Source organism: Eurosta solidaginis, chromosome 1 (assembly GCF_040869045.1).
Source record: "Eurosta solidaginis isolate ZX-2024a chromosome 1, ASM4086904v1, whole genome shotgun sequence".
Taxonomy (NCBI): Eukaryota; Metazoa; Arthropoda; class Insecta; order Diptera; family Tephritidae; genus Eurosta; species Eurosta solidaginis.
Window position 1 is genome coordinate 41,074,428 of NC_090319.1, and position 25,585 is coordinate 41,100,012.

A 25,585-nucleotide genomic window follows, 5' to 3' on the forward strand; every position below is an offset into this window, starting at 1 on the left:
CGATGTTGGTGATCCATTTCCGGACGCAGATCCGGTACGTTCCGGTAAAAAGCAGAATAAAGGTACCAGCCCGACCATCTCGGGAAACGATTTATTATGACCATATGAAACCTTCGAGGCCATACCGCCCTGCCACCCCCTTGATCCATCAGGAGTTCGGGGTCGCCAGAACCTCGGGTGTTAATGAAATATGATTTGCTACGGGTAGGTGAGGTTGACAATTGGGTTGGATAAGCTAAATAATGCGCTGGCAACCCCTTGAGAGATTTGCGCTACCCAAGAAACCACGCATCAGTAAATATCAATTAAACAGATGCAACGTTGATACTGAGAGCGTCGAAGATTATTATAGAATCGCATTCTATATTCCATTCCTTGATGCATTCATAACTCATATCAAGAGCCGTTACATGAAACACCAACTAATTTTCGAAAATGTCGGTGTTTTGTTCTCCAAAAATAATACAACGCTGAAAAATGCAATAAACTGCATTAATTTTATGATAGTGTTGTGAATTGTTCCAAAACTGAGTTTGCAATGGAAGTCAAAATGTGGAGAAGGCGATTTGATGGTCAAAATTTTACAAACGTGTTTGATGCACGTGAGGTGGGTACAATTTTGATGATTACCTACAAAATTTGTATGCTATATTTCTTGTTTATCTTATTATATCATATGTTGAATACAAGTGTTTTCGAACATGTAAATAAGATATTGCGCATACATATTAGCCGTTCTACCAGTTTCGACAGCAACACCAAAACGCATATTTTCAGCCCTCAAAAGGTTAAAATCGGACTACAATCAGTCAAGAACGTTTGAATGGACTCGCTTCATGGAATATCCATATTGATATACCAATTTCTGTAAACGAAGTACTAGAAGAGTTTTTCAAAAGACATAGGCGATTGTTGGGAAATAGTTATGGGAAAAATAAGTTTATTTATGCTGTATGTGTTTAAAGCGTGAATATACAGCCATATTGAACCCTCCCGCCCCCCCCTAAAACCCGCCACTGGTAGTCAGGTAGTAAGTCCCTTTATTGTAATCGGATGTGAAAAATCCTCTATAGAGCAGATGACACGTCCGTCCACATGAAAGCAATCATACTCATACAAACACACGCACCGCGAGCTCATTTCATTGTTGACGTCCGTAAGGTAAAAGTACTACAAAAAAAAATACAAAAACACACCATAGGGGAGATACACGCGATGAGGGTTGGAAGGCAAGTGTATTAAATTATAATTATTTGTGCATGACAAGAGGGCATGAAACATTGAAACATGCCTAATGACACATTTGCCACACTAAGCGTACTTACACTTACGCACATGTGCTTGCTAGTTATGCGTAGAACTGAAGAACCAGACTCTGAAAACCGGGTTCTTTAATGAAACGACGTTTGCTGATACAAGAAAACAAAGCCAAACTCGGGTTCAATAGTCATACAAAAAAAAAACCCGACCTAAAGTACCCGGAAAAAAGTAGTAAAATACGAAGTAAACGGTTCTAGAAACAACACAAGAGGACCTGAAAAATGGTTCTGAAGGAGCAAGCCATGTCGCAAAACAGCTCCGAGGAGAGACTCCTAATTGCATCCCATAAGGCAGATGAATTTTTTTGCTGCCGTAGCAAAAGTTATCTAAAGATGTCAGTTTGAAAGCTTTTGGCAGGAATTAGAGTCCTAATCTGTATGTTTTTCTGATTTAAAAACTGTAAATATAGTGAGCAGCTTCCTTCAACTCTCAGCATTGAGCATATTCGACCATGCTGATATGAAGAAAATAAATATTGAAGAAGAGTCTGAAGCGGAAAGGGATCAAGGACGAACCATGAGCTATCAGATGGCTGCCCTAGCTAAATTCAACAAATGTATTTATCGCCATCTCCCAATAAGATTTATTTCTGAAAGCTGAAACCCTCAAAACTATAGGCGCGACAGACTTTCTACGCTGAAAAATTCAAAAGTTAAAGGGATCAAAAAGGCTTTCGCAACTTTGAAGCGACCAAAGCGATTATGGTTATCCGACTGTATTGCTGTAATTTTTACGGGCTAAAAATCATGAAGAGACAGCATATAATTTATGATCAATATAGGCTGCTCTGATTTGAATACAGAACCGGTTCATTAAATACTTGGAACCGTACATCAATAGCGCATTTGAGTGCGCTGATACAAGTAGTTACTGTAAACAGTGGCAGCATTCATTAATGATCCAAAAGTAAACCCTGCTCTGCGGTAAAAAGAGAAGGGTCGGTGTTTCCCTTATAAACAAAAATTATTGAAAATGTTTAATTAAGAATTTATTCATATAGCCAAAGACCTGATGAGCGGTGTCTTTTAAAGCGTTGGCTTGTTTGCATTTAAATTGTAGCGATTTTCCTATAAAGGCACAACTAAGGTAAACATATAAAGGCTTTATTTTTCCTGTTGGCTGAATCGCAGCCTCTGTTGCCATAGTCAGGGTAGATCCTAGATTTTTGGACGTTGAACTATGACGAGACTGGACTTCTCATAAGAGATGAATGCATATTCTTTTTGTGCCAGAGTAGTATTGTTAAAGTTATTAGAGTCTTAACTTACACTGAAAAACCGGCCCTAATAAGCTTTCCAGTATAAATATGCCACTCTTTTTCATAACATAACAGAGAGCTTTTAAGGGTAGTTTTCATCATCATCAGTATACGCTAACTGACACTTTATCTGAGGAGGCAAGTTTTGTCGCATCTTGAGGTTTTTGCCCAACCCTGCTAAAAGCACTGGCAGTATGGATATCACATTTGGTAACTGTGTATCATCGTACCCGAAGGCCTCTTGCGCTTAAGCAACGACGAACAAGGTCAAACCATAAGTTTTCAGAAGATTGGCCCAGCTTAATTCAACAAATGTCCAATCTCCCAATAAGATTTATTTCTGAAAGCTTAAACCTCAAATATATAGGGCCGACGGACTATCCATGCTGAAAAACTAAAACTTCTTCCCCATATGTTATTCATTTTTTAGTACACGAAACTTTACCAACCACCACAACGAATGTGTTGTTGTTGTTGTTGTTGTTGTAGCGATAAGGTTGCTCCCCGAAGGCTTTGGTGAGTGTTATCGATGTGATAGCCCTTTGCCGGATACAGATCCGGTACGCTCCGGTAAAACCGCACCATTAAGGTGTTAACGATTTATATGGCCACATTAAACCTTCAGGCCATCCCTCCCTCCCCACCCCATGAGGAGCTTGTGGTCGCCAGAGTCTCGTCTGTTAGTGAAACAAGATTCGCCGCGGATAGGTGATGTTGACAATTGGGTTTGAAGAAGCTGTATATTGCGCTGGCAACCTGAAGGGTTGCGCTACACAGCCCCTTGAATCTGGTATTTTATTCGCTCTTACGACAGGCATACCTACCGCGGCTATATTCTGACCCCCTAACCCGCTGGGGGACAACGAATATGTGGAGATCAATGTCCTTCGTTGCCGATTACTTCATTCTGATATCATTTCCATAGTACAGACATTACCTTTCCAATCCTGCTGGTCACTTCACTGCAAGAAATCTGTGACTATCGCGCAGCGGAACCAGAAACAGGTGACCGCCGGAAATATTATTAGGCAGTTTAACTTTCGTCGCAGTACGATTTTGACTTTAGTCCAACGATTTACAAAAGGTACATGAAATTTTTATTTATGTTTGTATGTATGTCACCGTGCTGCAACCTTGTATGGTCCGCCATTCACTATAGCCAACAAAACCTCTAGCCATGCCCTTCACCACGTGGATGTTGCAATTCAAAAGCTGTTTAAGCTATTGAACAGCTGTTTGGAAGATAAAATGTGTATCGAACTTTATTCCTGACTAATTAAAAGTCATAAAGATATTGGCTGTAAAAAAGTTAAGGGAGAGATAGCATTATGCATCTGTAATAATATTGTAGCTTCTAAATTGGAACTTACTGGTTTTCTCCTAACAATATGAATAGCTAATGAATTGTAAAGCTGCTGTCTGGGCAGAAAATCCTCAAATGACTGTCCGACAATACTTAAAGGTAAGACATGGCTGCCCTGCTTTGAATACAGAATCGGTTCATTAAATACTTGGAACCGCACATCACTAGCGGAATTGAATACATACCCTTCAAAAAACGCGAGTACTCCATAAATAGTGTAAGGAATAATCCTTTAGGAGTATAGGAGTGTTCCAAAACTAATCTGTATTCATACAAAAAATGTGTTCCAAATAACATTTCGATGTCCGAGGAGAGGAGTAGGTGATCCCACTCTCGATTTGTTTGTGAGTATTCCATAGAGTACATACGTGAGAGTACTTTCCAAAGTACTTTCACTGTAGTACTCCATGGAGCACCCACAGAGGATCATATGCCAAAGTACTAAAGAGGAATTGTGTCGGAAAGAATTATCGGAGCGAATTTAATATAAAATGTTATTTAGCATTTGCGTGAATAAAGAAACTAATATTTCTCTATACTATAGTATGTATACATAAAACCAATGCGCGGTTGTATTTTATCAGAGTTGCCATAATAAAATTTTATTATCAGTTATTTGTACGCAATATTTTTCTTTTGGCAACTCTGTTCGATCGTCATCGTGTCGTGATCACGGTCGTTAAAAAACCAGCAATGATCGCCTGATGGTGGTCCGCAAACGCATTGCAAAGGAGTATCGTTAGAGTACTCCAACATGAAGAAAATGGAACACGTAATCCAACAATTTTTGCAGGGTACCTACAAGCGTATTTACAGTAAACAGTAGCAGCATTCATTAATTATCCAAAAGTATACCCTGCTCTGCGGTAAAAAGAAACGGGAGGGTATCTATCTTACAAAATAAATTATTGAAAATATTTAATTAAAACTATTTTCACACACACGGCTTATTGAATAATAAGGGCAGTTTTCTACATTAAGGCGCTTATTGAGCTCAATCTTCCCTACAAAATTCGAATCTATAATTATTTCATTAGTGACTAATCGAATGCCTAATGAAATCAAAAGCCCAATGCAACTCTGTTGGCAGCGTTCAGGTTCTTAGTTTTTGGTGTGTTCAGTGCATAAAAATGTCATTTGTCAAAGTAAATGTCATTGTCTGTCATATAGCATTGTCATTTTATTCGCTTGACATTTCATCCTTCATACTAATCGAGCAACTACTTCTGTGTGAAAGCAAAAAATTTACGATTTCATTAGAAGGTGAAATGAAATCATTAAGTTTCTGTGTGAAAACAGTATAAGAGTTTATTCATAGGGCCGTAGACCTGATGGGCGGTGTCTTTTTACAGCATTGGCTAGTTGGCATAGTACAGATATTACATTTACAATCCGGCTGGTTACTTCGCTGCAAGAAGTCTGTCACAATAGCGTAGCGGAACCAGAAACAGGTAACGGCCGGAAATAATATGATTAGACACTTTAACTTCCGTCGCAGTACGATGTTGACCTTAGTCCAACGATTTACAACAAGTACATGCAATTTTCATTTATGTTTGTATGTATGTCACCGTGCTGCGTCCTTGTATGGATCCGCCATGCGCTATAGCGAGCAAAACCTCTAGCCGTTCCCTTCACCACCTAGACGTTGCAATTCAAAACCTGTTTACGCTATTGAACAGCTGTTTGGAAGATAAAATGTTTATCCAACTTTATTCTTGTAACTTTTACCGAAAATGTATCTAAATCTGACTAACTAAAAGTCATAAGGATATTGGCTGCAAAAGAGTTAAGGAAGAGATAGCATTATGCTCAGTAATAATATTGTAGCTTCTAAATTGGAACTTACTGGTTTTCTGCTAACAATATGAATAGTTAATGAATTGTAAAGCTGCTGTCTGGGCAGAACATCGTCAAATGACTGTCCTACAATACTTAAAGGAAAGACACAATATAGGCTGCACTACTTTGAATCGCAAAGAGTGTTTTTCGCACTGTTGACAGTATTAATGCCTCTAAGACGTTTACTCCAATCTATAGCATGCTGTATATATGCTGTAGCTGACAGTGTTACCTCTACTATCTCTCTATCTGCTGTTTCCTCTATGCCCGCAGTCGCCCCGTCTAACAACATAACTTATGCTAGTCGCATGGCCATCCCATCTGATAGTAATACTGCTACTATTCGTGTTGCTGCTATTACCTCTGCGCCTCTTACTTCTATTCCGTACAATCATAATAACACTGTGCGGGTCAATAATGGCAATGAGTTAAGGGGCATTAGGGGCGTTTATGGCCGTAATGAAAATGCTGAGCTCGAAGTTGTTGTTAAGAAGAAATGGCTGCATGTTGCCTCATTCAAACCAACTGTCTCTGAATTGAACGTCATTCATTATGTTTCGAATTATGGCGGTGTTGACCGGAGCCATTTATCCTGCCGTAAATTAATAAAAAGTGGTGTTCCGCTTGATAGTTTAGAGAGCGTGAACTTCAAGCTTGGAGTTACTACGGCCTTCTACGACAAAATTTTTAATCCAAATGTGTGGCCGGCCGATATTATTGTTCGGCCATTTGGTTACTTCCAAGGTAAATTAAGCGACATGTAGTGCAATTGGATCTCATCCTAATAATTATCTTAATATTCCTGTTAATGTGGATGATACCTCCCTCAAATGCTACTTCCAAAATATGGGTGGTATGCGCACAAAATCTATAGAAATTCTGTTAGTAACGTCCCGTTTGGACTCGTCCTCGTTGAAACATGGCTGAATAGTGACTTTTTCGACAAAGAGTTTTTTATCCTCTTGTAAAGACTGGGCACCGGAAAGGAGGTGGAGTTCTTATCGCCATAAAAAGAAATCTACGCTACTCGGCTTATCAACTTTTACACAATGATTCGTTAATTGACCAACTCTGTGTTCGCATAATCGGTTCCGCTGGATCTACATTCATTTGCGTATCTTATATTCCACCAAATAGTGCGGAAAGCTTATATAACTCTCACATTGAAAACATTGTTAATATTTGCGAAACTAACTGTGATACTCATTTTTGTATTCTCGGGGATTTTAACTTGCCCGATTTTACTTGGTTAGATCTCCAAAATAATGGTATTATGTTTCCGGCTAATGTTACGCGTACTCTTTATATAAATTTTATAGATAGCCTCTTAAGTTGTAATCTCATTCAAATTAATAATGTATTTAATGCATTTGCTAAGCTTTTAGATCTTATTTTTGTTGCTGAGAATTCGATTTTTAGCCTCTCTGAAAGCATTTTTCCGTTGTGGGAACCTGATAGGCATCATGTTCCGCTCGTCATTACCCTTTTTAATATTGATTCCATCCCGATCTCCTCGGATTTAAGTAACCATTCTTTTAATTTTCGGTCAACTGACTTTAGTGAACTAAATAATACTTTTGGTGATATACCCTGGGAAACTATTTTGCAGTCTAATAATGTTAGTGTCTGTTTCGAGATTTTCTTTGGGACGTTGGCTCAGGTTTTTTCTGATAAGGTGTCTCGGCCAGTCCCCAAAATACATAAATTACCCTGGTACAATTGTTGAAAAACAAACGTAATAAATATGAAAAATTGTACAAGGCTGATTCTTCGAATTCTGCTCTTAGAGATCAGTATTTAAACAGTGTGAAGGAGTTCAATGTTCCTGATAAATTTTTATATAATCGGTATATGAGTAAGGTAGAATCGGAGTTGAAAGAAAATCCATAAGCATTTTGGAATTTTATACGGTCCAAACGTGGTTCTTCCAATATTCCTATTTGCATGAACTACAATGACAATGACACTGTTGAATTTTTTGCAGAATTTTTCAAATCTAATTTCAAAGATGAAGTTACTATTCAGGATACCCTCCACTCTAGCTCATACTTATTTGAACGCATAGATTTCGGTTCACTGTCATTATCTGTGCAGAATGTCAGTAAAGCTATGTGCATGTTAAAGCTTTCGCTAAAATGTGATCCTGATGGACTTTGTGCATTTGTTCTGAAGCATTGTAGCTCAAATTTATGCATTCCTCTTTGCTACATATTTAATTTTTCTCTATCTTCTGGATTATTTATTGACAGGTGGAAGTCCGCGTCAATCACGCCGATCTTTAAGTCTGGAAATAAGAATGATGTCTCTAATTACAGACCCATTGCTAAGCTTTCAGTTTGCTCTAAGCTTTTCGAAATAATTATTAAGGAAAAATTCTTCTTTGTTGTTAAGGGCGTTATAGATCCGCGGCAACATGGGCTTGTTTCTGGTCGCACTACAGTCACTAATTTGGCTTCTTTTTCGGACTTTTGCATATCAGCCTTTAAAGTCAGTTCGCAGGTGGATACCATATATACAGACTTTCCAAGGCATTTGACAAGTTGTCTCATCAGCTTCTACTGAAGAAATTGGAGTTCATTGGTTTCCACTCGGTATTCTTTAGTTGGTTGAAGTCGTATCTGTCTAATAGATCCCTTTCTGTTGATAATGAGAATTGTAAGTCGCAAGCTTTTGTGGCAACTTCTGAGGTTCCTCAGGGTAATATCCTGGGGCCGCTCTTGTTCGTTCTCTTTATCAATGACATTGGTGCTTGCTTTCAGTTTTCCAATTTTCTACATTACGCTGATGACCTGAAAATCCTTCGTAGGATTGATAGTCCTTTTGCAGCGTGACCTGGATAATCTAGTTGACTGGTGTAATACTAACATTGCTCTACCTAAACGTTAAAAAATGTTTTCACATGTCTTTCTCGAAGTTCAGTAATAATTTCTATTTAGAAATCAGTCACTTGAATGCAGTCAAGGAATTTGTTGATCTTGGTGTTGTATTTGATACTAATTTTTCTTTTGTTAATCATATCTGTTATGTTCTTCTGAAAGCTTATAGAAACCTTGCTTTCCTGCGTCGTTATGCTAAGGACTTTGGATCCCTATACCAGGAAGACTTTATATATTTCCTTGGTTCGCTCAAAGCCCGAGTATGCTTCTATTATTTGGAACCCTATTTACAGCTGTCATGCGACTAGAATTGAAAGGGTTCAAAAGAAATTTGTTCGGTCTGGGCTTGGATCTCTTCATTTCGAGGATCCGCTGCCTTCTTATGTGTCTCGGTGTACGTTGATTAACCTACAACCCCTGCACTCTAGAAGAACCCTGCACGGGCTTATGTTGGTGTTTGATCTCGGGGCAGGTTCAGTAAACTGCCCTGACCTACTCGGGAAAATCACGTTCAACGTGTCCAGTAAATTACTTCGTTTTTCCCTACCTTTTTATTTGACATTTTTCAGAATATAGTTCATTCTTTTCGATCCTATTATTCGCTCTCTAGCAGAATTCAATAAACTTTCGAGATGGCTAAATATTAATTTCTCTCAGTCGAGGGATGTTTTCAAGTCCCAAATACTTTTACATTTACATTTAGATATATAGTTTAACTTTATTGTATTATTATGCGTATACTTTCTTTAGATATTATCAATGCATATTATAATTGTTTACTTTTTTATAATTTCTATATCTAGTCTGTAAGATGTAAATCATAGACTGAATAAACTGAAAAAACATAAACAGAGCCGGTTCGTTAAATACTTGGAACCGCACATCACTAGCGCAATTGAATGCATACCTGTAAGCGTATTTACAGTAAACAGTAACAGCATTCATTAATGATCCAAAAGTAAATCCTGCTCTGCGGTGAAAAGAAACGGGAGGGTATCTCTCTTACAAAAAAAATTATTGAAAATATTTAATTAAGAGTTTATTCATAGGGCCATAGACATGATGGGCGGTTTCTTTTTAGAGCATTGGCTTGTTTGCATTTTATTTGTAGCGATTTCCCTATAAAGGTAAAAAAAGTCGAAGCATATAAAGGTTATATTTCTTTTGTAGGCTGAGTCGCAGTCCCTCTTGCTATAGTCAGGGTTGCTTCTAGATTTATGAACGTTGAACTATGACGTCAATCCATATTTTTTGAGTGCCGGTTTAAACTGCAGTTGCAGTTGAGCTCACTTTAGCCTTGTCAGGCTAGTATCGTTAAAGTTATTAGACTCTAACGCTGAAAAATCGGGCCTTATAAGCTTTTCAGTATAAATATGCCATTATTTTCTATAACAAAACAAAAGAGCTTTTAAGGGCAAATTTCATCATCTTCAGTATACGCTCATTGACACTTTATCTGACAGATACCCGAACGATTACTGTCAAATATAGAGCCAGTTAACATTAACCGAAGGTGGTGAAATTGGCCCTAAGTGAGAGCCGCCGTTAGAAAATATGATTTGGGAATTTTTTCAATAATAGAACGATCGTATCGAAACGGTCATTACAATATTATATTGATACAACTTTTAACGTCCTATTTATTAAATTATTTTTCGGACAAGTACAACAAGCATTCCCTACTCCGGGTCGGCGAAGGCAAACTGTAGCGAACATACTCAACGTTTTTTATGGGTAACAAATTTAAGAATGAAATTTAAGCTTTCATTCGTAACCGACATAAGCGATCGCAACAAAGAAGATTATAAAATTACGGCGAAACTAAAGAGAAGTATGTAAAATAAGTCCTAAGTAATACGAGCCGAATTCAGCAATCGACGCACGCAAAGCGGTTGTAGTTGTTGAAGCACCTCCGATTATTTTAAGCCTGCAAATTTTGATTTTGCGAATGATTTGCATCATTTTGATGTTCGTATAGGCGAGAAATCGAATATTTTGAGAATGTTTTCGGCACAAAGTGCTTGTCGTATTCAATTTATGGTTGTGTACATTGAGATATTGCAGGAGTGACGAAAGCAGCATATTGTATAGATCATTGTGTCTGCCTTTCTTCCGTTACGCTCTTCTGCCTGCCGATTTCTTCACCCAATAAGTTGCCCGATAACTCTTCATCCAACAGCGTTTGGCAGAGGATTTTCTAACTGGAACGAATATCCAGAACCGGGCATGCCATGTATGAGCAATTCGAACATCTCTCTGATATTAGTGTAGGGCATTAACTCTTCCACTGCTTGGGGCATTTAAATCTGCAGTTATTATTCATCATCCCTCGCAAAGATCCTGCGCCAGGTAAATCCAGATAGAAGTCTCATTCAATTTGTGAGCCAGATAATTTGTTAATTTCTTATCTTTAGTTTGGCAACGTTGCCTTTAATAAACCTACTTAAAAAAATTAGATGTCGCTGATATATCATGACATCTGCTTCTCAAGTCTGACAATGATCCAGAGCATTCCCGTGGGAATTAAGTTCACTGATAATTGCATAGTGCGGTGTGGTTCGAAAATCAGTTAGTGTAGCAGATCGTGAGTTAACCCGCTTTAATTCCAGATGCCTTAAATGAGGCTTGTAATTAGCGCATGACTTTGTCCTTGGCAGCAGAAAGTGCCTTGCTGAAGGTTTTGCATGCTCCAGATACGGGATCACGACGGGCCATTTCGCTTTTCCGTGCAGACTGATTTTAGCTGGACGTTGTAGTATACTTTAATGCATTACTTCGACAACCAATTTCCAATGTCCGTTGCCTAGACGTCTGAAGCCCCGCTGCATTGAAACCTGCATTGTAGCCAATCGAATTGAATGTTGCCCTTTACTAACAAATTAAGTTCCACGCGTCTGTCATCGTTCGTCCGAGTGGGGTGCCGAGAACAGAAATACTCGCACCTCTGGCTCACGCCACTTTCCGAAAAGCTTCCTCGACTCCTTCGACAGTTGTGCGGCAGTGCATGCCAAACAAATCTATTCGCATTCACAGCAAAGCTACTGGGTTTAGACAATGCTTCCTATGAGTCAAATCTCATATGACCATACCTTTAACATCTGGCCTCGACTTTCTTCTACTACTTCGGTGTATTTATGCCCTGGGAGGTTCTAACTGCAAAGATTGGAGCTGTTCGCTTCTTGATTTTGCCTTGCTACATTCTTTCGAGACTGCACATCGTAATTTAGTTTTGCTTGCAATCCGGAGATCATTCGTGCGCTCCATTTGACGACCATCATATTATATAGGGTACCTTACCAGCGATCCAAGGTCCAAGTGATGGCACAACCAATATTAAAAACAGTTAAGACAATTTTGTGAACCAAGTCCTCCCGCTGTACTCATGAGACACGTCCTCAAAGTGTACTTTTGATATGAAAGGTAAGCTGTTTCGTCTTATTTAGCAGATGACGTTCGGAGTTGGCATATAAAAATTCTATGACGGAATGCAAGTTGCGATTAAAATTGAGAAAACAACACGTTACAAATCCGACGAAGAGCTCAGTTGTTGTTGTTGTTGTTGTAGCGATAAGGTTGCTCCCCGAAGGCTTTGGGCAGTGTTATCGATGTGATGGTCCTTTGCCGGATACAAATCCGGTACGCTCCGGTAACATAGCACCATTAAGGTGCTAGCCCGACCATCTCGGGAACGATTTATGTGGCCACATTAAACCTTCAGACCATTCCCTCCCATTCCCTCCCTCCCTACCCCCAAGTTCCATGAGGAGCTTGGGGTCGCCAGAGCCTCGTCTGTTAGTGAAACAGGATTCGCCGCGGATAGGTGAGGTTGACAATTGGGTTTGGAGAAGCTATATATTGCGCTGGCAACCTGAAAGGTTGCGCTACACAGCCCCTTGAATCTGGTACTTTAGTCGCCTCTTACGACAGGCATACCTACCGCGGGTATATTCTGATCCCCTAACCCGCTGGGGTACGAAGAGCTCAGTCTTTATGTTCTATTATTATTATTAAGTTTTAAAGAACATATGCAGGTCAGCATGGACCGTACCTTTCCTTTGTCCGTCGGCCCATTTTTCGGTTTATCTGCAAAACCATATATACTGCTCAGCACTGTAGAAAATCGCCTTGCCTTGGACACTGCACTAGGGCTGTCCTTTCGCCGTTCCCATCAACTGTATGTACATACATATATAGAAGGAGTGATACCAGCTATCGAATCTCTTTGCTGATTCTTTGGAAAACAATTCCACTGCCGCTTCTACCCTCTTTGTTTTTAGTTTTGCTTTTCTATCTACCTAATCGGGTCCCCCTTCCAAGCCGTTATCATGCAGCTCGTCGTTGCCCATTCCCGTTGTTATCTTAGCATCATCAACAAGGCCATGTGAGCCATTCTGAGTCAACTTATGAGAATCTGTGTACACAGCTAGAGTGGTTATCTTAGGGAGCCTCCCTGCGTGAAATTCAATACAAGTACTTGTAATAGTCTCTGCTCAGAGCCAGAGACATCTCACCTGAGCCTTAATCACGCCTCATTGGTGAAATAGCATCGAACTTACTTGCTGATTAGTCAAGGTTATAATGAGACGAAGATGGTGAGATATTAACGCACCTGTTGTTTCAACGAGGTGATACCCTGAATTACCGGGAATTTTTCCATTGTAATTTGTTTTATAATATTCGTATTCGATAAAGTAAAAAATATATACATTCGTAACATACCGATTATAAAAATCTTAGTGGCACTTTGTTCGGTTTTAAGGAAACCGGGTGTTATAAGCGGTTATTGCTCCTTTAGACTAATCGTTCAGCTGGTTGGCTTTTTGACTTTCAATCAAAATTATAGGGCAATTTATAGTGGAATGTCAGAGAACCGACGCCAAAATCGACTCGTGCAAAAAGGCCTTTACGGCTTTGGTAGAAGACTTAGTTATATGATGGCAACGAGGTGATACCCTGAATTACCGGGAATTTTTCCATTGTAATTTGTTTTATAATATTCGTATTCGATAATGTAAAAAATATATACATTCGTAACATACCGATTATAAAAATCTTAGTGGCACTTTGTTCGGTTTTAAGGAAACCGGGTGTTATAATCGGTTATTGCTCCTTTATACTAATCGTTCAGCTGGTTGGCTTTTTGACTTTCAAACAAAATTATAGGGCAATTTATAGTGGAATGTCAGAGAACCGACGCCAAAATCGACTCGTGCAAAAAGGCCTTTACGGCTTTGGTAGAAGACTTAGTTATATGATGGCACATATGTCCGCGTTTGTGGTGATAGGTTCATGAGATAGGAAGACGCTGTTCTCCGGAACCGGATTTTCGGTTCTGTACATCGCTAATACACAGACATATCCATGTTGGTATATACTTAAGATGTTAATTGATAGGTCCCTCGTAAGTTGAAACTTTGATTGAATGTTGGGCCAGATTTTGGTTTTAGTAATAAAATATGTACATATAAGTAAGGCACAAAACCGTGACTGAAACATAGGGCTGATGTAAACATGTATACAAACCTACATTCCGAGACTGTGTAACTAAAACAATTAAAAATTCGCTGGAGTAGGATACTACCATATGGGCTCACTTTTAATTAAGCTCTTTGAAATTCTCTACGGAAACAGAGTGAGTACTTCCCTTTTGTGCACTTCTCTTTTCCAACCCCATTTTAATGAAATGCATATGTACGTTCTCCATGTTACTTAATAAGACTTCATCCACGTTCAACGCCGGTAATAAAAGCTGCGATGCACCTGTACTAGATTTCGAAATGTGAGACCCCCTAAACTTGTAAGATGCATCGGTCATCATCAAGTACTATCATATCCAAAGTTCAACTTTCACGTCGCTACTACTGAATCGGCAAAGGAAAAGTGAAATCTACTCTAGGCAAACCTGGGGATGGAGAAGAATAAGAATAACTAGAAAGAAGTAAGAGAAACAGACTGAGAAATAGAGTTAGAGTTAGATGAAGATACAGAGATAGGGATATGTGTAATGACGCCGTAGGAAGAATAAAGGAATGGCAGACCAATACAGGACTGGAGCTGGTTAGCCAAAAGACAGAATTGGTACTAGTAATCTCCAAACGGTCGGCGAACGAGTTAGTCTTAACTTTTGGGGATCATCAAATCACCTCCAAGGATTATCTAAAATACTTAGGAGTGCACGTTGACTCTAAGTTAACTTTCAAAGAGCACTTCAGAGGGGTGGGAGAGAAAATTACCAAAGATAATGGAGCACTTATGCAATTATTGCCTAACATTAGTAGTCCGAGCGAAGCTACCCGTCAGCTATTGTCCACAGTAACCAGCTCGATAATACTATATGCAGCACCAGTGTGGTAGTGATCTAAACGGACCCATCAAAAAGATGTATTAGCAGCATACCGACTTGCAGCTATAAAAATAGCAAGTGCTTATCGGACGGTGTCCGACGACGCGATCCTGGTCCTAACCCGGAAAATACCAGTGGACTTACTGGCAAGCGAAATGGCCGATCTGTATAACACTAATATCGAGCGACCAGCTGAAGACGCCTAGAAAAGAGCAAGGACACAAACAAGAGCTAAGTGGCAAGAACGGTGGGAGGCCTCGAGTGAAGAGCTGTGGACCACGTTAGTTTGGGACGTAGCTCAATGGAATGAGGGGAAGCAAGGTGAACTTAACTACCATCTCACGCAGATACTGAGTGGACATGGCGATTTCAAAGAGTATTTATGGAAGCGTAGAATAGAGGAAGATCCTCTTTGCCAAGGTGTACCACGGAGTTAGAAAACGCAGAACACGTCATGTTCCACTGCCCCCGTTTTCACGAGGAAAGACTCACCTTGCATAGAGTTTTTGGGGAGCAACCTACCACGAGAAATTTAGTATCACAAATGTGCAACAGGAAGGAATGCTGGACTGCAGTGAGCAAAATGGCATTTATAGTCATGACACGCCTGATGGGTGCTGAGAGGGAGCGCAGATAAATGCGCAGGCGAAGCAGTGGCGATTAAATTGACACTCAGAGCAAATAGCTGAAACCTATAAGCAAGGACAGCAGTAGGCTCTTAAAAAATGAGAAATAAGAAACGCCACCCTGAAGAAATGCGAAAGTGGTACCGGGGTGGGCGACGGTTCCAAAACTGGGGTTGCTTTTTAGTATATGGACACACGGTTGCTGCGACGGTAGCAATTATGGTGTATTAGGCATTTTGGAGCCCTCCCGCAAAAAAAAAATTAGATAGGTATATATGGAGCAGGGAAGGGAGATAGAGGGAAAATAAATGAGGAAGCAGGCGGAAAGGGTGAAAGAAACCCAGAGAAAGAGAAAGGCAGAGAGAAGAACAGTGAATAAAAGGATAATAAAAAGGGGAGACAGGGGGAGGAAGAGGTAAAATATGCTTAAACGTTATGCAGAAATAGCGAGAAGAACCTCTGGCGGGTCTGCTATTTCATATATAGATTTGAAATACGGGCGTTGGATTTTCGTATAAGTTTAAATTCCAGTTAAAGTTGACTAGAGTTTAACCATGCCCTTTTGGTCGCTTAAATTATTGTGCTGCAAAATATTATGTTATCGACCGCAGTGAATAATGTCAACCCCAGTCAATTTTAACGGAAGTTTAAACTCGCAACGTAGAAACCGGGATGACGAAATAAACGTGCACTGAGGTAGTACTTAACATCAACCCTGATAACACAGCCATGAAAATTGTCTCCAGAAGAAGGACGGTGAGAGTTATCATCTTTAATCGACTTTTGTTGTAGAATGTGGTATAAGTTAAGTTAATATGGAGTCACCTTTGATTGGAAGCTACTATAGCCAAAATGCATTATGTACAGTCTTCCTAAGTTCGTAAGATCGATGTGGATCTTAATAGTTAGACCAATTATAATGGGGTGGTTACCTGGACAAGGCAGAAATCTCTGACCAAACTCAAACGCCCGGCCTGTGCTTACATTACTGGCATATTTACACGTAACCAACAGTAGCAATGCAGGAGCTGTTTGAGCTAACTCTGCTATACTTAACAAAAAAAGAAAAACAACTGGCAAGACGTTGCCTGGTGAACATAGAAGAAGGGATTTGTCAAATGAAAATTATATAAAAAATGAGAAAGAAGAATCTACTTCACTGGATACTTCACATCAACACATTCTTATAATTGTTAGATTACAAACGGCTCAAAAATACCGGAAGTCTTTGAATGTGCCAGGAGCAATATGTCAATGCTACGAGAATAGAGTTCTAATATGTTTCAGGCTGTAGTAACCGTCAAAAGCCTGTGAGCAAGGATAAACATACAGCGTAGGTTATCAAATGGTATCATTGGTTTACTTAGGAAGAGTCAGCCCGTGGTGCTTCAAAGGGAAGTAAGTGCATGTTAAGAGGCTTAGGATATACCGGAGATAAGGCATGCCCTCCGTAAGAGGCATTTATGTCCACAGACTGAAGATGCAAGAGGTAAAACAACTCGTTCACGCGGCGTTCGGACGAGTTGCTGCTAACCTGTCTAGTTACGGAGCGTATCGAATTGTTTTCCCACAAAAGACTGCTCATACCTGTAACACTTTCCTATACTTTGGTACTTTTTTACCTAAGCTCACAACTGCTAAAACTTGTCCAAAAATATCGGGAGAGGTGTTGAAGTAACACAAGTGGAAATCAAATACTTTATTTCTGTCAAAAGATATATAAAAAAGCAAAAATGAGGTCAGATAGATCCGTAAGGGGGTCGGATCGATAATATTTTTGCGGTTCGAAGATCAAAATTATATAGGCATGAAACAAATTTTTATAAATTTTTTCCATATACCAAAAATCATCAAAATTACGACAACCACATGAAAAATTCCAGCTTGTTTAACAATAATATCTTCACAATTTTTCCTTTCCAACTTCGGACTAGTAGCCTTGGGTCCAAATCGCGCCTGTGGCACCTCTCGCGATAGTTTTGCCAAGTTCTCGAAGCTGTGAGCTAAAATAAAGAATTACTGAGAGTTTTTGTATTGAATATATTTTTTATACCCCGCTGTACCTGTACACAGGGTATTATAACTTTGCTTGGATAACGGTTGGTTGTACAGGTATAAAGGAATCGAGATAGATATAGACTTCCATATATCAAATTCATCAGTATCGAAAAAAATTTGATTGAGTCATGTCCGTCCGTCTGTCCGTTAACACGATAACTTGAGTAAATATTGAGATATCTTCACCAAATTTGGTACACGAGCTTATCTGGACCCAGAATATATTGGTATTGAAAATGAGTGAAATCGGATTATAACCACGCCCACTTTTTATATATATAACATTTTGGAAAACACAAAAAACCTGATTATTTAGTAAATAATACACCTAGAAAGTTGAAATTTGACGTGTGGACTGATATTGAGACGCTGAATAAAAATTTGAAAAAAAAAAATTTTTAAATGGGCGAGGCACCGCCCACTTGTGATAAAATCAATTTTACAAATATTATTAATCATAAATCAAAAATGGTTAAACCTATCGTAACAAAATTCGGCAGAGAGTTTGCCTTTACTATAAGGAATGCTTTGAAGAAAATTAACGTAATTGGTTAAGGACCCCGCCCACTTGTATATAAAAGACTTTTAAAAGGGTCGTGGACGAATAAAATAAGCTATACCTCTGCAAAAAAAGCTTTATAACAATAATATTTCATTTCCCAAGAGTATTTATAACAGTAAATAGGAAAAACTTCAAATTTAAAAAATGGGCGTCGTACCGCCCCTTTTATGACTAAGCAATTTTCTATGTTTCGGGAGCCATAACTCGAAGAAAAGCTAGCCGATTAACCACGCCCACTTTTATATAAAAGATTTTTAAAAGGGTCGTAGACGAAAATAATAAGCTATATCTTAGCGAAAAAGGGCATTGTATCAATAGAATTTTACTTTCTTAATTGAATTATAACATTAAATTGGAAGACACTAAAATTTTTGAAAATGGGTGTGGCACCGCCCCTTTTCTGTCGAAGCAATTTTCAATGTTTCGGGAGCCATAACTCGAAGAAAAATTTACATATCGTAACAAAATTCGGTACATATTCGGAAAATATTTCTAGTAAAAATGGATAAGAGTGGTTAAGGACCACGCCCACTTTTATATAAATGACTTTAAAAAGAGTAGTAGGCAAAAATAATAAGTTAAATCTTACCGAAAAATAGTCTTGTACCAATCGTATTTTGTGCCATTATAACAAGAAATGGGGAAAAAAAACAAATCTTGAAAAATGGGGTGGCACTGCCCCTTTCTTACAATGCATTTCCCACCGTTTCTGGGGCCATAACTCGACGAAAAATTAGGTGCACATGTATGCCTTTTAACAGGAAATATTTTCATTAAAAAAGGACTAAATCAGTTAAATCGCCTTCTTTTATTCAAAAGATTTTGTAAAAGTGCGTAGATGCACGTAATAAGCTATTTCTAGTAAAAGGTGGAAAATTCCGTTGATAACCCTTCCCTTTGTTTTGTAATAACGCTTTTTAGTACAATGGTACTTGTGTGTTTATGTTTATTGCTCTGTTATATCTTTATTTTAAAATAAAAAGTAGGGAAATCCCCACATCTGAAGGAAAACTGCATTATTATCCGCTCAAGATCATTGGTGTTAGCCTCTGTATCGTTTTTGCTTCGTTTAAAGGAAAATTAGTGCACGATAGAACCAAATGTATATGTATTATTGCGCAGCCTTGTAACACTATTAAGGACACAAAACAAACAACAACAACATTTCAAGTGTACGGTACGAACTTAGATTTCCTTACTTGTTTGTCCCTAGTATTGTGATGAACGGTTTATAGCGAGCTGCATTCGCACGTGTGAGCGCTATGTAAGATAAAAACTAGTCAAAAGTAAATCGGAACTTCTGGCAGCACCAAGTTGCCTATCGATTAGTTAGCGATAATTTCACAACAGCTGTCAGGCTCGGATAAAATTGTTTTGTTGAGAGCTGACTAATGCAAATAAAAGTTTTTGTAGTTTTTAACAATTAAATTAATAAAATATGCACGGAAGGCTTAAGGTACGCACCACGGAGGAGGAGCGCGAGCGTAAAAAAAAAGAGCAGACGTTAAAGGTAAAGGCTTACAAAGCGGCGATGGCTAAAATTCAAGATAAGCGTAGCCGGCAAGAACTGGACGATGAAATGCTCCAACTCACCTCGCAAATCCTACTAAGAAATCCGGATGTGTCAACGCTGTGGAATGTTCGACGAGAATATGTTGAACACAAAACAAAAACAGCAATAGTAGAGCCGCTCGATGAGCATCAAGCAATTTATGATATCGAATTGAGTTTTAGCGAACAATGCTTGTTAGTCAATCCGAAATCATATAACACCTGGCATCATCGTTGTTGGACGCTCGAACATAGCCCAAATCCCAATTGGGAACGCGAAGTGCAATTATGTTCAAAATATTTAAAAATGGATGAGCGAAACTTTCACACTTGGGACTATCGACGTTATGTAGCCGAGAAAGCGAATATATCGAAACAGCATGAATTGGATTTCTGTACTGAAAAAATTAAAGCAAATTTTTCCAACTACTCATCGTGGCATCACCGCAGCTTACTCTTGCCAATCTTGTATCCATACGATGGTGATGCGCAGCCAAAACGTGCAATGAGCGAAGATAAATTAAAAGAAGAATTGGAAATGGTACTCACAGCTGCCTTTACAGATCCGAATGATAGCAGCGCATGGTTTTATCAACGTTGGTTGTTGGGTTATTCACGCCAGGAATTAGATATTTGCGCTTTTCGTTATGAAAACAAACGTGCAGTATTAGCATTTACTAACCCTATAATATTAGAAAATGTAGATGTATCATTAGTAGACGCTGAAGGTAATAAGATTATTAAATTTGGCAATTGGCAATCTGCAAATAATACATTGGCAGACACTACATGGATTGGTTCATCACTCAATAATAATACAACAAATAGTTTACCAGATATGCTGATTTTAGTTGTTAGCATTCCACAAATCAATGTACAACAGCTTGCATTAAAGTGCTGCAGTAATACAAATAACAAAACATACTATTACTTTAAATCACCAAATCAAACTTTTGCATTTACTGGTAATGTTTTGACTGAATTGCAATCACAATTAGAATCCTGCCAAAGTTTATTGGAATATGAACCGGATAGTAAATGGACATTATTAACATCAGCACTGCTAATGCGCGCTATTGACCCTAAACAGTATCACGATGAATCACTGAAATATGTGGAAAAGTTGCAAAAAGTTGATGGGCTTCGTAAAAATTACTACAGTGATATGGCATCTAAATGGATTCTAGAGAAATGCCTTTTAGATTGGACGGATTCGGATAGTATACCAAAGAAGCTGGATTTACGAGATGCCGTACAATTGAATGCCATTTTCTATCCCCAATATTTGAGTATTGCAGATAAAATTTTGCTACCAGAAAATTTAAGTAATTGTATTGAGATTAAGCAACTGCAAGGTTTTGAGACACTCAAACCCTGATTTGTTATACTACCAGCCTGATTTGCTTATATAGTTTAGTCGACATCATTTACGATGTATGTAAGTACATATATTCCAAAATTATACTTATAGTAATTTAATTTGTAATTTATTTATTGCAGTTAGTTCATAGGATCACCTGCTACGAATTGTGATTTTGTAGCGAAACCCCCTTAAAACAATGCGGTTATCCAATTATGTCAACGTATTCGATTACATCTGCAAGTAGGAAAGAAAGAAGTAAATTTTATAGCAACACATTAGATATATATTCTATTATTAAGCCATACATGTTTAAAAGTATCCGGTATATATGAATTATACAGCTCGTAATTTTTCAAAAATAATGCTTATTCACTCAGCTCTTTGTATTATTGCTGCACACAAGCCATATAGTTTCACCTAAATTTGATTGTCAACGTATTAAAGTTGCTTGAAATGAATGACCTTTGCGTATATTTAATAGGGCCTTTATAAATATCTTTAAAAAATGCTGGTAAAATCTGTGGATATAAAAAATGTTATCATTCATCGTATATTGACTGCTGTGCTCAGAAAGAGCGTTTCTGAGATATGGCGTTTTTGAAAATTATTCTGAAATAGGGCGTCATTCAAAAGTTTTCTTATATAGGGTGTTTTCGAAACTGTAGCCGAGATGGGGTGATATTCCACTCATCAGTCGATATATACACATCTTCCTAAGCTTATTAAACCGTATTAGAAAAAATACTCCTACGAAGGTTTTAGGAGTGTTATCGATGTTGATAGTCCTTTGCCGGATATAGATCTGGAACGTTAGGGATAGGAACCGTCCAGCTTAATGTATATATTATGTTCCTGACTACTTGGCAAAACAGACCGATGTTGTTCTTGTTGTAGAGATAAGGTTGCTCCCCGAAGTCTTTGGGGAGTAATATCGATGTGATGGTCCTTTGCCGGATACAGATCCGGCACGCTCCGGTAACACAGCACCATTAAGGTGCTAGCCCGAACATCTCGGGAACGATATATATGGCCACATTAAACCGTCAGGCCATCCCTCCCTCCCCACCCCCAAGTTCCACGAGGAGCTTGGGGTCGCCAAAGCCTCGTCTTATAGTGAAACAGGATTCGCCGCGGATAGGTGAGGTTGACAAATGGGTTTCGATAAGCTATATATTGCGCTGGAAACCTGAAGTGTTGCGCTACACAGCCCCTTGAATCAGGTATTTTTGTCGCCTCTTACGACAGGCATACCTACCACGGATATATTCTGACCCCTTAACCCGCTGGGGGGAAAAGCCATACCGTTCTATTAAATCTATTCTATAATAGCTCAACTACGTAATCTTCGTTATAATTGGTAAAAAATTATTTTGCAAAAATGCATAAACCTACTTACCTTACTTGGTGGATACCGGTTAAATCTGAGTGGCTCTCTACGCTCTCTTAAAGCTTTTAAGCACGATTCGTTTATTTCAAGCACTTCACAGTGTTCGAAGCTAATTAGATCCAATTGATCAGAATTAGTAATCAATCCCACTACTGCTTCATTGGATCTTGCATAACAATAGTAAAAATAAAGTTCTCGCAGACCTTTGAATCTGTTGGGAAATTCGAATACGTCTCTTAAGATATCAATGTTAACGCATATAAGCTTTTGTACACCATTAAGGAATTCAAATTTCTCAGGCACCATGATGTCATACACTAAATCAAATCCTACGTTTGCAATTTCAATTTCATGCGCATCTTTTGATATAATATCCTTCATATTTGTAAATAAATCGACTATATTCCATCTTTCAGCAAGACTGCCGGCTATTATTAACATCTTAAGGTTTGTATAAACGTTCTCACTGGTTACATCCAAAGAACTAATCCATTTTAGCTCATGACAATTGAGTGTTAGTTCTTCAATTTTACTCAATTTAAGTTGCTCCTCATACATCAATGGTTTTACTTTTTTGAAAATATTCAATGTCAACGATTTTAAATTTAATGCTAATAATATGCGTCGAAAATCGCAAATCCTAATTTTTTTGCAGCATGTTAGCGTTAAATTTTCTAAATGGCTGAATGATGCAATGGCAGGGTTCGCCCAATAGCCATTTGGTGCAAAAGTACGCAAATTCGGGAATGATTCACTGAGGGATCTGATATCTGCATCATACATAGGTCGGGCTAAGGTTACACGCATTTCGGTCGTACATGGAAAGCGATATAGCTTAAGCAACTCAAAGTGCTTATCTGGTAAAAATAATAAACTCAAATATTTTACGGTACGCCATATGGAATCAATCAACGTGCGAAGATCCTCTAAATCGATGCAATTGAAATTATGTTTAAAAGATATCTGCAAATACTGGAATTTTGTTGGTAGCACATATATTTGCATGCACTTTTTATAAGCGGGGGAAACTTTGGCCAGATTTAAGATATCCCTAAATGTTAATAGCTCACATATTGAAAGCCAGCAATCACGATTTAATATTAATGGATTTATTACGATTTCGCTTGTTGCCTCCATTATCACAAATAAAATTTCACTTGCCGCACAATTAACAGCGCCTGTTGATTGTAAACAAAAACAGCTGTTTAATAAGCCGATTAATAGCGATAGGTTTGGTGATGATATGCACATAGTGCTGTCACTAAAGCACCGAGTCTCGTGAGCCTCTCCCGAGTAATTTTTCCAATCCCGGGACGACATTTAACCCTCTGTAACATACTGCAGACCAAAGGCAACATACCATTTAACCTTCGTAAATTCACGCAGCAATTATTTTTTCGTTTTGTTAAGAATTGTAGACCGCAGTCTACGTTTCATTCTTTTTACGAAACATGTGTTTACTCATAAAGTACAGTTAGGCTTTTCAAAGTAAGTGATATTGTCAGTGAAGTGGAAAATTTCGTACACTGTGCAAGTGCTAAATATAAATAATATCAAAAAAAAAAGCTGTTGAGGATATTGTGAATATTTTTTGTAAAAATATATAACGTAAGAGTTCAGAGTTTATTGCGACACTATTTGTTTTAGATATATCCTCAGTATTTTGTCAGTGGGTGGTGTTTAGTGTTTGTGTTTTGTAGGCTACATTATGTGAAAAGAGGAAATATCTTGCATGAAAACCGTGACTGCGTTATTTATTATTTTTTTAGGATGTCTCATCGACTACGATCTCTCACTGATAGCGAGATCGCCTGCGCCCTTCATGACGATTACGCAAGTGAAGATAACCTCGACTTTGATGATGATAGTTTGGGTGACCCTGATTTCGCCCCAGATTTGATCTCGGATTTCGGAGAGCTGAATGAAGTCTCTTGTGGATGAATTAGTGCAGTACGTAAACGATGACGGCCGTAACTTCATTTATGAAGAAGCGGTAGAGGTCGCCCCATTTCGGTCAGATATCACAAGTACTTCAGCTCCTCTATCAAAGCGACAAAAAACTGAAAAGCTACCGTTACTTTGGAAGAAAATTTGTTTAGAGCTGAGCTCAGAGCAGCTGTCGTTTACTGGAAACGATTCATTGACATCTGATATCTTGGAGCTTGAGACTCACATTCAGTTCTTGCTTTACTTATTTCGACCAGAAATTATAAACAAAAATTTGGACGAGACAACCTTATATTTGGCACTGAAAGATCTAAACAATAATTTTAGAGTATCTGAGATAGAAATCCGACAGTTTATTGGTGTCGCATATCGTATATCACTTGTCCAGCTACCCAGGGTAACCAACCATTGAAGCTCCATCCTAGGCACAAGTATAATTCCACAGGTTATGTCTTGTAACACATTTGAAAAGATACGACAAAATCTTAATTTCAATGACAATAGGAAATGTCTTCCAAGGAGCCACCCTGACGTTGACAGAATCTTTAAAATACGTCCCGTTGCGGACTCCTTGAACGAAGCATACGCGGAAGTTCCAATAGAAAGAAATTTCCACTTTTCCTCATCACTAATAACTTTTCTGATAATTTTCTTTCCACTGTTGCTCATTGTTGCCTGTCGACTACACTCCCCTTTTTATAATAGTATCCCTACAAAATAAATAATTTAGAAATAAAAAAATAAAAAAAGACTTTTTATTCACGAATCTATCCATTTATTTGAAATAAAATTATTTCGAGGTGATGAGTTATAGAGGGTTAAATCCTGGGAGGTGTTGGCGATATGAGCAGCCTTTTACCGGAAAAGAATGCAGCACGCTCCGGCACTACCACCCTCTGGTATTAGCCGGATGTCTTAGCAACTATTTTCTAAACATCTTAAAACCTTCAGGCGTGTTGATTTTAGTCGCATCTTACGACAGTCTTAACACTATGGACACATTCAGTCTTTGTGAGGTCTTATTGACCGGCCAATTCAACCCACGACAGTCATGCCTATACCTACAAGAATATTATTAGCCATGAAACA

At 38.5% G+C, this 25,585-nt stretch overlaps 2 protein-coding genes across 5 annotated transcripts; one reads left to right on the forward strand and one right to left on the reverse strand.

Annotated features, from left to right (window-relative positions):
- The first annotated feature begins 19,612 nt into the window (after positions 1 to 19,612).
- Positions 19,613 to 21,524, forward strand: RabGGTa (Rab geranylgeranyltransferase subunit alpha). Of its 2 annotated transcripts, none has more exons than XM_067787799.1 (2): positions 19,613 to 21,237; positions 21,300 to 21,524. In XM_067787799.1, the coding sequence occupies exon 1, from the start codon at positions 19,687 to 19,689 to the stop codon at positions 21,175 to 21,177; it is 1,491 nt and encodes a 496-aa protein (XP_067643900.1). In that variant the 5' UTR covers positions 19,613 to 19,686; the 3' UTR covers positions 21,178 to 21,237; positions 21,300 to 21,524. The 2 variants fall into 2 exon arrangements, with proteins under 2 accessions (XP_067643900.1, XP_067643908.1); XM_067787807.1 differs by having other exon boundaries at positions 19,613 to 21,233.
- Positions 21,226 to 23,731, reverse strand: LOC137252308 (uncharacterized). 3 transcript variants are annotated; one of them, XR_010953509.1, is made up of 3 exons: positions 22,559 to 23,731; positions 21,468 to 21,579; positions 21,226 to 21,396 (listed from the first exon to the last, which is right to left on the reverse strand). XR_010953509.1 is itself a non-coding variant. In XM_067787825.1 (2 exons), exons 1-2 carry the CDS (start codon positions 23,684 to 23,686, stop codon positions 21,391 to 21,393), a joined length of 1,134 nt encoding a protein of 377 aa, XP_067643926.1. In that variant the 5' UTR covers positions 23,687 to 23,731; the 3' UTR covers positions 21,226 to 21,390. The 3 variants fall into 3 exon arrangements, 1 of the variants encoding a protein (XP_067643926.1); XR_010953506.1 differs by having other exon boundaries at positions 21,468 to 21,680; XM_067787825.1 differs by lacking the exon at positions 21,468 to 21,579.
- Between the last annotated feature and the right edge of the window lie 1,854 nt (positions 23,732 to 25,585).